This window comes from Piliocolobus tephrosceles, chromosome 4, assembly GCF_002776525.5.
Source record: "Piliocolobus tephrosceles isolate RC106 chromosome 4, ASM277652v3, whole genome shotgun sequence".
NCBI lineage: Eukaryota > Metazoa > Chordata > Mammalia > Primates > Cercopithecidae > Piliocolobus > Piliocolobus tephrosceles.
Window position 1 is genome coordinate 112,958,115 of NC_045437.1, and position 14,363 is coordinate 112,972,477.

Consider the following 14,363-nt stretch of genomic DNA (forward strand, 5'->3'; position numbering starts at 1 on the left):
CCCGGAGCCGCCGCCTCCAAGGTTCTGCTTGCGAGCAGCGCGGGCGGGCCTCCCTCGCCCGGCGGCTCCTTCCTAGCCGCCCCGGGACCCGCCTGACAGCCCGAGAAACTGAAGCCCAGACGCCTAGGGCCTCCCAACAAGTCAATGGGCTGGGACTGGACCTAAAAGTCTAGACTTCCAAACCAGCGCTCGGGGAGAATCTGCATCTCCGTCCTCTTCCCGAGGGGAGGCGGGAGCGTCCCAGGGTCCCCGTCTCGGCCCAGGCGGCGCGTTTTCCTCCGCACAAGCTTGGAGGGGCAAAGCCAAGTTCATGCCTCGGCGCTGAGTTCAGCTGACAGCCCGAGCAGACGTTAGGAGCCGAGTTCTGAAGTCAAGTTGACGGAATTTGAAACTTGACTCTGCCAATTCAGCTGTGTTTTGAGCAAGCCACATCTCTGCATCTGTTTCCTCACCTGGGTATATCAATGGCTCCCATCCCATATGGTAGCTGTGGGGATTCAAGGAGAAAGTGCAAACACTTGGACGGCGCTAGGCACACAGTTCAACGCCATATAAATGACAGCTGTCATTCAGGAAAAGGGTACTTTGGTGGAGCTGAGAACTGAAGAAGGGAATAGGAGACTGAGTTCCCGTATCTGCCCCGTCACCGTGGGAATTTAACCATGCCCCGCATCCCAAACCCCTCCCCACCCCTCCTGCTAGCCTCCTACCTGGAGAAAGAAAGCGGCAGTTGTTAGATTTGACCTCCTCTGCTCTTCCAGGCAAACTTTAAGTTTCCTAGTAGATAGCAAACATCTGTTCTTATTATGTGCCAGTCCTTGTTAATAGTTCTTACTGCATGAGGGTTATCTCAGGTAGTCCTTATCGGTAGGTGCTTATCCCCAAGTTAAAGTTGAGGGAACTGAGCCACAGAGAAGCAAATCAGGTAGTTTGGTGGCACAATCTATATGGGTTTGGGGTTTTTATTTTGTTTTTATCTCCCCACAATCTATGGTCTTAATCACTGCTTCAGAGAGAACGTCACTCTGGATGGGAAATGAATCATTCCCAGTAACCCCTTTACCCCTTAAACCTGGAAGTATATAATCCACCCATTCCCCTTCCTGTTGACTCCCCCAGGGCACTGCAGACCCTACACCAGAACCTTGACTAATCCACAGCCCATCTAAAGGGGACCACTCCATCCGGTTAAATGTTACTACATCAGGATGAAGTCCTACTTCAGATTTTCAGATTCACGATCTCAAGAAATCAGATCTCACATAAAACCCAAATTATCTTTTTTTTTTTTTTTTTTTTTCGAGACGAAGTCTCACACTGTCGCCCCGGCTGGTGTGCAGTGGGGCGATCTCGGCTTGCTGCAGCCTCCAGCTTCTGGGTTCAAGCGATTCTTCTGCCTCAGCCTACCGAGTGGCTGGGAATACAGGCGCACGCCACCATGCCCGGCTGATTTGTGTATTTTTAGTAGAGATGGGGTTTCACTATGTTGGCCAGGCTGGTCTCGAACTCCTGACCTCGTGATCTGCCCACCTCAGCCTCCCAAAGTGCTAGGATTACAGGCGTGAGCCACCGCGCCTGGCCCCAAATTATCTAATTTTTAAATGTGATATCCAGCTATAAGCCATGTTGATAATGACACTTCAACTCTGGTATCTTTTGTTTTGCTTTTGTTTTTGTCTTTGTTTTGAGACAGAGTCTCACTCTGTCGCTCAGGCTGGAGTGCAGTGGCATGATCTCAGCTCACAGCAACCTCTGCCTCCCCGGGTCAAGCAATTATCCTGCCTCAGCCTCCCTAGTAGCTGGGACTACAGGTGCCTGCCACCATGCACGACTAACTTTTGTATTTGTTAGTAGAGACGGGGTTTCACCATGTTGGCCAGGCTGGTCTTGAACTCCTGACCTCAGGTGATCTGCCTGCCTCTGCCTCCCAAAGTGCTGGGATTACAGGCATGAGCCACCACACCCGGCCTGTGGTCTCTTTTCAGAAAACCACAACCCTAGTCTAATTATGAGAAAAAACATCAGACAAACCCTAGCTGAGAAATTGTACAAGATACTTGACCTGTACTCCTCAAAACAGTCAAGGAATCATCAAAAACAAGGAAGGTCTAAGAAACTGTCACAGCCAAAAGGAGCCTAAGGAGACACAGTGACTAAATGTGATGTGGAATCCTGGAACCGAAAAAGGACAGTAGGTTAAAACTAAGGAAGTCTGGATAAAGTAATGCATGATGTTAATAATAGGGAAAATGTCTTCACAATTTTTCTGCAATTTTAAAGCTGTTCTTTAAAAACACTTTTTTTTTTTGACACAGAGTCTCGCTCTGTTGCCCAGGCTGGAGTGCAGTGGTGCCATCTCGGCTCACTGCAAGCTCCGCCTCCCGGGTTCACGCCATTTTCCTGCCTCAGTCTCCCGAGTCACTGGGACTACAGGCGCCCACCACCATGCCCAGCTAATTTTTCATATTATTTTTAGTAAAGACAGGGTTTCACCATGTTAGCCAGGTTGGTCTCAATCTCCTGACCTCGTGATCCGCCTGCTCAGCCTCCCAAAGTGCTGGGATTATAGGCGTGAGCCACTGCCCCCGGCCTTTTTTTTTTTTTTTTTTTGAGACAGAGTCCCACTGTAGCCCAGATTGGAGTGCAGTGGTACAATCTTGGCTCACTGCGACCTCTGTCTCCTGGGTTCAAGTGATTCTCCTGCCTCAGCCTCCCGAGTAGTTGGGATTACAGGCACATGCCACCACACCTGGCTAATTTTTTGTATTTTTAGTAGAGATGAGGTTTCACCATGTTGGCCAGGCTGGTCTCATGGTCTCAAGCCATCCACCTACCACAGCCTCCGAAAGTGCTGGGATTACAGGTGTGAACCACTGTGCCCGGCCAAAAACCTTTTTTTGCATGTGGAAGAATTAGTTGGCAGCATGAGCCCAGATTGCATCCTCCCAGTAGGGGAAGCAGCCCCCAGACTTGTCTCCTCCTTCCCAGTCTTTCTCACACACTGCTGTAACCTTCCTCACATTTCTTGTCAGAAGGTTCTTCTCAAAACTGCCTGCCCATTTGCCTCACCCAACCCCCAACAGCAACCTCACATCCCTGATCAGTAACACTGTGATTCTGAGGTGCCAGTAGGGCTCTCAGTGGCTTTACCAGCCCCTGGGTGTTTACTGCAAAGGGCCCAGAGGCCAGAGGGAGGGGGCAGGCATTTACCCCACCACCCGTTCAGTATTAGCCAGCCAAGCTGCTGCCTTCAGCTTGTGCCTGTGGGTGCCTGCAGCCCCTCTTGAAAGGTGGGCATATCCAAATCGCTTACCTGGGGCTCAAGGCTTCTCTAACGCTAATCCAACCTTCCTTTCCAGCTTCCTCACAACACCCTCTGCAGCTGAAACAAAACACCCATCCACCTCCATTCCAGCTGTTTACTTCCACTTCTCCAGTCACCTCTGTCCTGCCATCTCTTTCCAGCAGAATCCTTCCTCTCCTTCATGGTCCTGGTTGAAATCACTTGCTGTTGGTTTAGCCCATCAACATCCTTGTCCCTGCCAGCCCAGGGTGGCTGTCCTGTAGCACTCCCTGCTCAATGCACCTCCTGACCCGGCACTTCCTCGCAGCACCCGTGACAAGGCTCACGGTCTCACTGACTCTAGAAACAGAGAGGACTTCACCAGGGAGCTGGCATGGGGGAAAGGGTGTAGATTTGAGCCCCAACCCAACTTACTTGTATAATCTTGGACAAACCTACTATTCCCTGCCACAGGAAGGCCTGGAGAAGAAGGAAAGAATGAAGCCGACAGGCGGGAATCACTTTGGAATGTGAAGTGCTTTGCTCTTTGGAAGAACTGACATTCTCTGAAGCTTCTTGCAGTTATGCCCACTGATGGTTGAGTAACTTGCACTGGACAAGGTTTTTTTTTTTTTTTTTTTTAATTGGGAAACTCATGTAACAAACCTAAATTTATTGAAAATGAAATCAGTAAGACTCTGCAGGCCCCCACCTCAACCAGCACCAAGGCCTCTACTTGGTCTGGTCCCAGTTCTTTAAACCCCAGAATGGACAACCATGTGAAGAAGCTGAGGTCAAACGCAGGGCCACATGCCCACACTGCAAACCCCTCCACCCACCCTGAACTCACACACACCCTGGGATCAGCAGGTCTAGGCTGAAATAGAGAACAGTGAGTTCCCAGGGTGGCAGGCAGGTATGACAGGCACCATACCCCAACCTGCTCAAAACCCTAAGTTAGCAAAGGAAGACAGAAGACTGGCTTGCCTGCCCATTCCCCTCCCCCCACCCCTGACAGCAGCCTCACATCCCTGATCAGTAACACTGTGATTCTGAGGTGCCAAGAGGAGGGACTTTACCAGCCCCTGGGTGATTACTGCAAAGGGCCCAGAGGCCAAAGAGAGAGGGCAGGAATTTGCCCCACCACCTGCTCAGTCTTAGCCAGCCAAGCTGCTGCCTTCAGCTTGTGCCTGTGGGTGCCTGCAGCCCCTCTCCCTTCCAGAACAGGTATGGCTGGAAACCAGTCCTCCTGCCAGAAGTCAGTTCCAGGAGGTCCTTTCTCCCCCAGCCTGGGAGGATGGGTTGTGACACCTGGGACAGCTACACAAGCTTCTTGGCTTCAAAGAAGCTCTTGAGGTGCCGCATCTGCCAGACACCAATGGCCACGAGGATAAGGGTCTGCAGAATGGACCACCACAGCACCCGCTGGTTGGTACTCTCACTGGTCTGCCGGAAGCGCTCCTCTCGCCACTGTAGGGGAATATAAGGTGAGCCTGAGTTGGCTGGGTCTGCTAGAACTGCTGCATTCCCAGCCCAAGAGGATGCCCAAGGTCAGCCAGCTTTTCCCAGATTCCAACCAAGTGCCTGCAAAGTGTCACTCTACCTGGGGACTATCTTTACCCTCAGGCAACCTACTCATTCTCCCAAGTCTGTTTCTTCATCTGTCAGGCATAGGCCTCACCTAGTCCTGCCCTGGTGCCTGGGAGAGAGATAAGGTAGTTGTGGTATCACCCCACGAGGCAGAGCTGTCCTGGAGCATGCAGCAGTGGACGTGCTCTAAGCCCTCTGCCTAGGTCTCCAGATTGCTCCTTGAAGATGTTGGGCACAGGCTGTAAACTGGCAGGCTGGGGGCTGGATCTGGCCTTTATGTGTGTTTTGTTGGGCTCACACAGTGCACAGTCTTTTGTCAACACTTAAAACCCAGACAATTTGTGCAGCAGCAATAGAAAAAAATAAAAAATAAATTAAAATGTTCACATCAAAATCTTGGCTATTTCCTCTTGAAAAATGGGACATCTGTAAACTCAAGGCTGGTATTTCTGCAAGGAGGCCCCCAGGTGACACTGAATAGTGGCTGTGCTTGTTTGGATGGGTCACTGCCCTACTAGTCCTTCAGGTCACAGATTCATTCATGGTACTCTCTGGTTCCTGGTCACTGGTTAAGTTGAGACCCTGGTCCTGGGAGCATGTGGACCCACTGAAACAGCACCCAAGGTGTTGGTATCAAATCCTACTGTGCCATTCTGTGTGTAAGTGTGATTTAGGGCAATGACAGCCTCTTATGAGGTGGAGTTAGTAATACCCACCCCACCCCATGGCCTACAATGCAGTGCAGGTCAGTCCCTTGGGGGTCTCAGAATGAATCTGATGTGAAATTCCTGGCTGAGCCAGTGGGCAGCTTCTAGGGAGAAGCCCACTGCTCCTGGCCCAGCCACTCACCCGCTGGTAGTTCTGCTCTTTCTGGATCTGCTCCACTTGTTCCACCAGCTGTCGCACTCGTAGCTGCAACTCACTCAACTTGTCTTTAGCGGCAATTTCTGCATAGTCGTTGGCATGTTCACCTACCTGGATGTCCAGGTGAACTCTCTGAGGACGAAGGAGATAAGGGAAATCTGGCAGCCCTGTTCCATCTTCCTGCCAGAGACTGACAGCTCATCCCTGACTTTCCTTCATCTCTTCATTTAGCCAACAGACTGGGCCCTCTTCAGTGTCTTAGCCCATGGGGCTCTGGGTACACAAGCATGTATTAAGCTTGGGCTGGTGCTCTGAGTGAGGCATATACAAAGAGCTCAGTCATTGTGTCCTGGATATCCACTAGAAACCCAGTGTTCTTAGGAGACACAAAATCTGACACAATCCTCTCACACCCACAGCACCACCAGTCCCCCAGTCCTCACCAAAGGATGAAAGCTGAAAGCTACAAGTCTCATATAGGCCCACTTACCAGCATGCCTCCAGCAGAGGGAGAACTTGGGGAATTGGAGTGAAGACAGACCTGGTGCTCTCCAGGGGTATGTGAGGTGAAACTGAATCTGCCCTTGGAGCCATACAAAGGATGAAGGCTGAAAGCTGCAACTCCCATGTGGGCCCACTTACCAGCATGCCACCAGCAAAGAGGGAGAACTTGGTGGAATTGGAGTGAAGACAGATCTGGTGCTCGCCAGGGGTATGGGAGGTGAAAGTGAACCTGCCCTCAGAGCCATACTGCCGGGCCAGGATGACCTGGAGGAAGGGAACAAGCTTCAGTCAGTGTTATGGTAGGGATGGGAATGGAGGAAAACAGTGCTTAAGACTCTAAGTACCACAAAAGTTGACAAGCACACCCTCTGGCACCTCACAACACTAAAAGATCCAAAGCTGCTCAGCAGCTCTTGCCATATACTTGTCTGAGAACTCTCTGGGGCAGGTGTTTAGAGTCTGAGAGTCTGACATCAGGGTGGCAAGTGACTGACTGCTCTTGGGAAAGGCTTTCCTTTATAGTTCATGCCCTTTCAACTCTTTTGGTGTGAGTTGTTTTTTGGGTTTTTGTTTTTGTTTTTGAGACAGTCCCACTCTGTCGTCCCAGCTGGACTACCATGGTGCTATCTCAGTTCACTGCAGCCTCAGCTTCCCAGGTTCAAGCGATTATAGTGCCTCAGCCTCCCAAGTATCTGGGATTACAGGTGTGTGCCACCACACCTGGCTAATTTTTTTTTTTTTTTTTTTTTTGTATTTTTACTAGATATGGGATTTGCCAGACGGGGGTTGCCCAGGCCGGTCTTGAACTCCTAGCCTCAAGTGATCCACCCGCCTCGGCATCCCAAAGTGCTGGGATTACAGGCATGAGCCACCACACCCCTCGGTGAGTTTGGTTTTTAATGAAAGTTGACAGAAGGTGACAGCTGAAAGATTTTGCCGTTCGTTTCCATATCCTTATTTGTGAAGATTAAAAGCTGCTCATTTTGTGGGGAAAGTATCGTGTTCTGTGAAATCTTAAAGTCTAGATGGCTTTAAGAGTTGACAAAACTCTTTGATTTTTATCACAATTAATCCGCCCACTTCACAGACCGGGAAAATGGTTTCGGGAAGGTAAGTAACTTGGCAGGGTCATGCAACAGTCAGGATATTCCCACAAAATCAACTGTTTCTCCCTTTAGCAGATGCAGGAACTAGAAGAGGAAGTGCGGGAGCCTGCTTAGCTGAAAGCTTCATGGAAAAGAAGAAAGGGGGGATTGGCTCACCTTGTCCTCTGGGTCCTTCACCTCCACAAACATGCCAAGCCCCGGGGTGGCCGGCTGGTACTCCTCCCGCTGCTTGTCATAGAGCTGCGTCCGGTAGTTTCCTGGAGAGAAGCAGGGCGAGCCCAGGTCAGAGGAGCGCGAGGTGGCATGGGCTCCCCGACCGCCTGGGCACAGCGAGGCCGTCTCCTCTCGGCTCTAGAGAGCTGACTGTCGCGCATCCCCTGCCCCAAGACCACGGTCACGTCCCAAACTCGCCCCTTCCTCCCCGCCCCCGCACCTATGACCATGGTCTCGTCCGGGATCTCCTCAATAAAGCACTTCTTCTCCGTCTCTCCGATGTGAAAGTAGAGCGCGCTTCCGCGCGTCGCCACCCACAGTAGCAGCAGGAGGGTCCGCATCACTCTGCCCAGCCCGGTTCCGGGCCAGGGCCGGACAACCAGCACGCCCAGCTCCACAGCCATCTTGCTCCACCTGCCTGCGCAGCCGCAACTGGCCGCGCCACGTCGCTCTGCCGCCGCCGCGGTGCCTGCCGGGACCGCGAGTTCCGCCGGTGGACCACAAATCCCGAGATGTCCCGCGACCCTGGCGCGGCAGTACCTGATTGGGGCGCGGCTTTTACCTGAGAGAGAGCGGATGCCCTAGAATAAAAACTTATTTCCGTTGACTCTCTTCATGGCCTGGCAACTGACGATGGTTACCAGTTTTTTATAGATGAAACTGAGGTGGTTGGTTTGAGGTCGCGGAGCGAATTGCGAACGGAGACAGGATTCGAACCTAGGATCCCTGACTTTCCTTGGCACAGCATCTACCACTCTTGATTTGCTTCTACCTTTAAAAAATGAATTTAAAGAGAACGACAAAATAATGCACAAATGGATTATCAAACAAGATGAAAAAAAAAAAAAAAAAGGTCTCCCATTACCACTTATTTGTCCTCATACCCTGTCCACTCCTAAATCGGGTGTTATCCTCTCAAGCATTTCTCCGACCACCAACACATACACACACACACACACACACACACACACACACACACACACACACAGCCTCTGCTGCTGGATCCCGACTGCAATGACTCGTTACTATCAATTCTACAGAAATAGGATCATAAGAGAGTACTATGAGCAAATATAAGCCAACAAACTGGATAAAGTAGATGAAATTTATAGAAATGTAAAACTGACTCAGAGTACATAATAGAATCCGAATAAACCTATAACTAGTGAGGAGATTGAATCAGTAATAAAAATCATCCTTACTTAATACAGTTAAGATATCAATACTACCCAAAGCAATCTACAGATTTAATGCAATCCCTATCAAAATCTCAATGACATTTTTGTAGAAACAGAGAAACTCATTCTCCAATTCATATACTCTCAAGGGATCTTGATTAGCCAAAACAATTCTGAAAAAGAAGAATAAAGCTGAAGAACTCACATTTCCTCATTTCTAAACTTACTTCCAAGCTTCAATCATCAAGACAGTGTAGTACTGGTGTATAGACAGACATATAAAAAAAAAGACAGACATATAGACCAATGGAATACAATAGAGAGCCCCAGGATATGCCCTCCCATATATGGTCAAATAATTGTTAACAAGGAGGCCAAGCCCATTCAATGCGGGGAGGAGGGACAGTCTTTCCAACAAATGGTGCTGGGAAAACTGGATATTCACATGCAAAAAACTGAAGGTGGAGCCTTCTCTAACGCCATATATAAAAATTCTCTCAAAAAGATGCAGAACTTTAAAAATCCCAAAGCATAAAACTCATAGAAAATATATGGCAAAGGCTTTACCACATCGGATTTGGTAACAGACTCCTGGATATGACGCTAAAGGCACAGGCCACAAAAGAAAAAACAGACAAACTGGACTTTATGAAAATTAAAACATTTTGTGCATCAAAAGACACTGTAGCAGAGGAAAGAGGCAACCCATAGAATGGGAGAAAATATTTGCAAATCATATATCTGACAAAGGATTAATAGCTGGAATATGCAGAGACTTCTAAAACTAGCAACAAAAAAAAGAACTAATTCAAAAATCACAACACAGGACTTGAATAGACATTTCTCCAATGATCAACAAGTGGCCAGTGAGCACACAAAAAGATGCTCAACATCACTAATCATTAGGGAAACACAAATCACAATGAGATAAAGAACAATGAGAGACTACGTCATATACCCATTAAGATGACAACTAGAAAAAAAGAAGGAAAAGAAAGAAAGTACAAACATTGGCAAGGATGTGGGGAAATTGAACCCTTGTCCCTTGTGCACTGTTGGTGGGAATGTAAAATGATACAGACACTGTGGAAAACACTATAATGATTCCTCAAAAAAGTAAAAATAGGCTGGGTGTGGTGGTTTATGCTTCTTCTCTCTCTCTCTTTGAGACGGAGTCTCGCTCTGTCACCCAGGCTGGAGTGCAGTGGTGTGATCTTGCTCACTGCAAGCTCCGCCTCCTGGGTTCACGCCATTCTCCTGCCTCAGCCTCCCAAGTAGTTGGGACTACAGGTGCCCGCCACCACGCCCAGCTAATTTTTTGTGTGTGTTTTTAGTAGAGAAGGGGTTTTACCATGTTAGCCAGGATGGTCTCAATCTCCTGACCTCATGATCCACCCGCCTCCGCCTCCCAAAGTCTTGGGATTACAGGCGTGAGCCACTGAGCCCGGCCAGCTTATGTTTATAATTCCAGCACTTTAGGAGACAGAAGCAGGAGCACTGCTTGAGCCCAGGAGTTCGAGACCAGTCGGGGCAACATGACGAAACCGCATTTCTACAAATAATACAAAAAGTATCTGCATCTGGTGGCATGAGCCTGTAGTCCCAGCTACTTAGGAGGCTGAGGTGAGAGGATTGCTTGAACCTGGGAGGTCAAGGCTGCAGTGAGCTGTGATCATTCCACTGCACTCCAGCCTGGGTGACAGAGCAAGATGCTGTCTCAAAATAAATAAATAAAAATAGAATTACCATATGATCCAGCAATTCCATATCTAGATATATGCTCAAAATAATTAAAAGTAGGGTCTCAAAGAGATAGCTGTACACATATGTTCACAGCAGCATTCTTCACAAGCAAAAAAAAAAAAAAAAAAATGGAAGTGATCCAGTTGTTCATCAGTAGATGAATGAAGGATAAGCAAAACATGGTATATCCACACAATGGAAAATCCTTTCAGCCTTAGAAAGGATGCAAATTCTGACACATGCTACAACATAGATGAAAACATTAAGCCAGACATGAAATGATAAATACTGATTAATTCTATGTATATGAGGTACCAGATACGTCAAAATCACAGAGACAGAAAGCAGAATGGTGGTTGCCAGGGACTGGAGGACAGGGAGAGTAGGAAGCTATTGTTTAATAGGTATAGAGTTTCAGTTTTCCAAGATAAAAAGAGTTCTGTAGACGGATGGTGGTGAGAGTTGTATGGCAACATAATGTACTTAATCCCACTGAACTGCACACTTAAAAACAGTCAACTTTATGTTATGTTTATTTTACCACAATAACTATTGGAAAAAATCCACTAAGTAATAACCATTGCATGATGTGCCACAGTTTGTTTAATTATTAATCATTGAAGGACATCTGAGCTGTTTCCAGTCTGGCACTATTATAAATAAAAATGCATAGTGGTGGCCTGACTCAGTGGCTCATGCTGTAATCCCAGCACTTTGGGAGGCTGAGGTGGGTGGATCACCTGATGTCAGGAGTTTGAGACCATCCTGGCCAACATGGTGAAACCCCATCTCTACTAAAAACACAAAAAGTAGCTGGGCGTGCCACGCCTATAATCCCAGCTACTCAGGAGGTGGAGGCAGGAGAATTGCTTGAACTGGGGAGTTTGAGGCCGCAGTGAGCCATGATGGTGCCAGTACTCTCTAGCCTGGGAGAAAGACCCTCCCTCTAAAAAATAAGTAAATAATAACAATGACAAATAAGCCTATGAAAATATGTTCATCATCATATGTCATTAGAGAAGTGTAAATTAAAGCAAAAATGACATAAATACTAGTATGCCCCGATTAGAATTGCCAAAATCCAAAACACTGACAACACCAGATACTGGCAAGGATGTGGAGCAACAGGAACTCTCATTCATTGCTGGCGGGAATACAAAGTAGTACGGCCACTTTGGAAGAGTTTGGCAATTTCTTACAAAGCTAAACACACTGTACTTTTTTTTTTTTTTTTAATGGAGACGGAGTCTCGCTCTGTCACCCAGGCTGGACGCTCACTGCAAGCTCCACTTCCCGGGTTCATGCCATTCTCCTGCCTCAGTCTCCGGAGTAGCCAGGACTGCAGGTGCATGCTACCATGCCCGGCTGATTTTTCTTTTTGTATTTTTAGTAGAGACGGGGTTTCACCACGTTAGCCAGGATAGTCTCCATCTCCTGACCTCATGATACGCCCCCTAGGCCTCCCAAAGTGCTGGGATTACAGTTGTGGGCCACCGCGCCCAGAATAAACATACTCTTATATGATCTAGTGATTGCACTCTTTGGTAACTACTGAAATGAAGTAAAAATTATGTCCACACAAAAACTTGCACACAGGGCCAGGCACAGTGGCTCACACCTGTAATCCCAGCACTTTGGGCCGCTGAGGTGGGTGGATCAACTGAGGTCAGGACTTTAGGACCAGCCTGGCCAACATGGTGAAACCCCATCTCTACAAAAATACAAAAATTAGCCAGGCGTGGTGGCAGGTGTCTGTAATCCCAGCTACTTGAGAGGCTGAGGCAGGAGAATCACTTGAACCCAGGAGGTGGAGGTTGCAGTTAGCCAAGATCGTGCCATTCCACTCCAGCCTGGGCGACAAGAGAGACTCTGTCTCAAAAAAAAAAAAAAAAAAAGAAAGAAAAGAAAGAAAGAAAGAAAAAGAAACAATTTTATATAATACTACAATGGTGGATACATGCCAATATAATATACACTTGTCAAAACCATAGGATGTATAGCACCAGGAGTGACCCTAGTGTAAACTGGACTTTAGATGACAATGATATGTCTATCCAGGTTCACTGATTGTAACAAATATACCACTCTTGAGTGGGATGCTGGTATCAGGGAAGTTGTGTGTGAGAGGGTGGTGGGGTAGGGAGTACATGGGAAATCTCTGTGCTTTCCATTCTATTTTGCTGTGAACCTAAAGTGCTCTAAAAAATAAAGTCTATTTTTTAAAGACTATCTTTCCTCCATTGAATTGCTTTTGTACCTTTGTAAAAAATCAAATGGGCATATTTATGTTGGTCTGTTTCTGAGTTCTCTATTCTGCCCCATTATCTATGTGTCTATCCTGCTACCAATAGCACACAGTCTTGATTACTGTAGCTATATAATGTCTTGACATTGTGCAGGAAGATTTCTCCCACTTTATTCTTCCTTTTCAAAAAAGTTTTAGCTATGGCCAGGTGTAGTTGTGTGCCTGTTGTCCCAGATGCTTAAGAGGCTGAAGGTGGAAGGATCACTTGAGCCCAGGAGTTCGAGGCTATAATGCACTATGATTGCACCTGTGAACACCCAGTTTGATCCAGCCTGGGCAACATAGTGAGACCCTATTGCTAATTTAATTTAATTTTATTTTATTTCATTTCTTTCTTTCTTTCTTTCTTTTTTTTTTTTTTGAGACGAAGTCTCGCTCTGTCGCCCAGGCTGGAGTGCAGTGGCGCTATCTGAGCTCACTGCAAGCTCCGCCTCCCGAGTTCATGCCATTCTCCTGCCTCAGTCTCCCAAGTACCTGGGACTACAAGTGCCCGCCACCATGCCCGGGTAATTTTTTGTATTTTTAGTAGAGACGGTGTTTCACCATGTTAGCCAGGATGGTTTCAATCTCCTGACCTTGTGATCCGCCCGCCTTGGCCTCCCAAAGTGCTGGGATTATAGGCATTAATCACTGCACTCGGCCTCATTTCATTTTTTGAGATAGAGTCTTGATCTGTTGCCCAGGCTGGAGTGCAGTGGAGCAATCTCAGTTCACTTCAACCTCCGCCTCCCAGGTTCAAGTGATTCTCCTGCCTCAGCCTCCCAAGTAGCTGGGACTACAGGCACGTGCCACCACGCCCAGCTAATTTATGTATTTTTATTAGAGACAGGGTTTCATCATGTTGGCTGAATCACTCCTGACCTCACGTGATTCACCATCCTTGGCCTCCCAAACTGCTAGGATTACAGGCGTGAACCCCATGCTTGGCCCCTTATCTCTAATTTTTTTTTTTTTTTTTTTTTTTTTTTGAGACAGAGTCTCTCTGTCGCCCAGGCTGGAGTGCAGTGGCGTGATCTCGGCTCACTGCAAGCTCCGCCTCCTGGGTTCACGCCATTCTCCTGCCTCAACCTCCCGAGTAGCTGGGACTACAGGCACCTGCCACCATGCCTAGCTAAATTTTTTTGTATTTTTAGTAGAGATGGAGTTTCACCGTGTTAGCCAGGATGGTCTTGATTTCCTGACCTCATGATCCACCCGCCTCAGCCTCCCAAAGTGCTGGAATTACAGGCATGAGCCACTGCGCCTGGCCTAATTTTAAAAAATGTTTTAATTATGCTTGTGGAGTTTTGATAGAAATTGTGTTAAACTGATCAGGCATGCTGGCTCATGGCCTGTAATCCCAGAGCTTTGGAAAGCCAAGGCCAGAGGATTATTTGAGGCTAGGAGTTCAAGACCAGCCTGGGCAAAATAGCAAGATCCCATCTGTACAAATTTTAAAGATTAGCTGGATGTGGTGGCTCACACCTGTAATCCCAGCACTTTGGGAGTTGAAGGCAGGAAGACTGCTTGAAGCAGGAGACCAGCCTGGGCAGCAAAACAAGATCTCATTTCTATCACTGCCAAAAAAAAAAAAAAAG

At 47.7% G+C, this 14,363-nt stretch overlaps 1 protein-coding gene across 1 annotated transcript; it reads right to left on the minus strand.

Annotated features, from left to right (window-relative positions):
- Positions 1 to 3,890: 3,890 nt before the first annotated feature.
- On the minus strand, positions 3,891 to 8,026 carry TMED9 (transmembrane p24 trafficking protein 9). The gene is made up of 5 exons (XM_023185019.1): positions 7,781 to 8,026; positions 7,504 to 7,604; positions 6,380 to 6,505; positions 5,723 to 5,869; positions 3,891 to 4,753 (listed from the first exon to the last, which is right to left on the minus strand). The coding sequence occupies exons 1-5, from the start codon at positions 7,962 to 7,964 to the stop codon at positions 4,604 to 4,606; spliced, it is 708 nt and encodes a 235-aa protein (XP_023040787.1). The 5' UTR covers positions 7,965 to 8,026; the 3' UTR covers positions 3,891 to 4,603.
- Positions 8,027 to 14,363: the final 6,337 nt, after the last annotated feature.

Bases quoted from the DNA above. Each gene is read 5' to 3' on its own strand.
- TMED9 (XM_023185019.1), bottom strand. From the start codon at position 7,964: ATGGCTGTGGAGCTGGGCGTGCTGGTTGTCCGGCCCTGGCCCGGAACC. The intron at 6,506-7,503 runs GTGAGCCAATCC...CCCTTCCTCCAG, and splicing joins TGAAGGACCCAGAGGACAAG to GTCATCCTGGCCCGGCAGTA. The intron at 4,754-5,722 runs GTGAGTGGCTGG...ATTCCCCTACAG, and splicing joins AAGAGCAGAACTACCAGCGG to TGGCGAGAGGAGCGCTTCCG.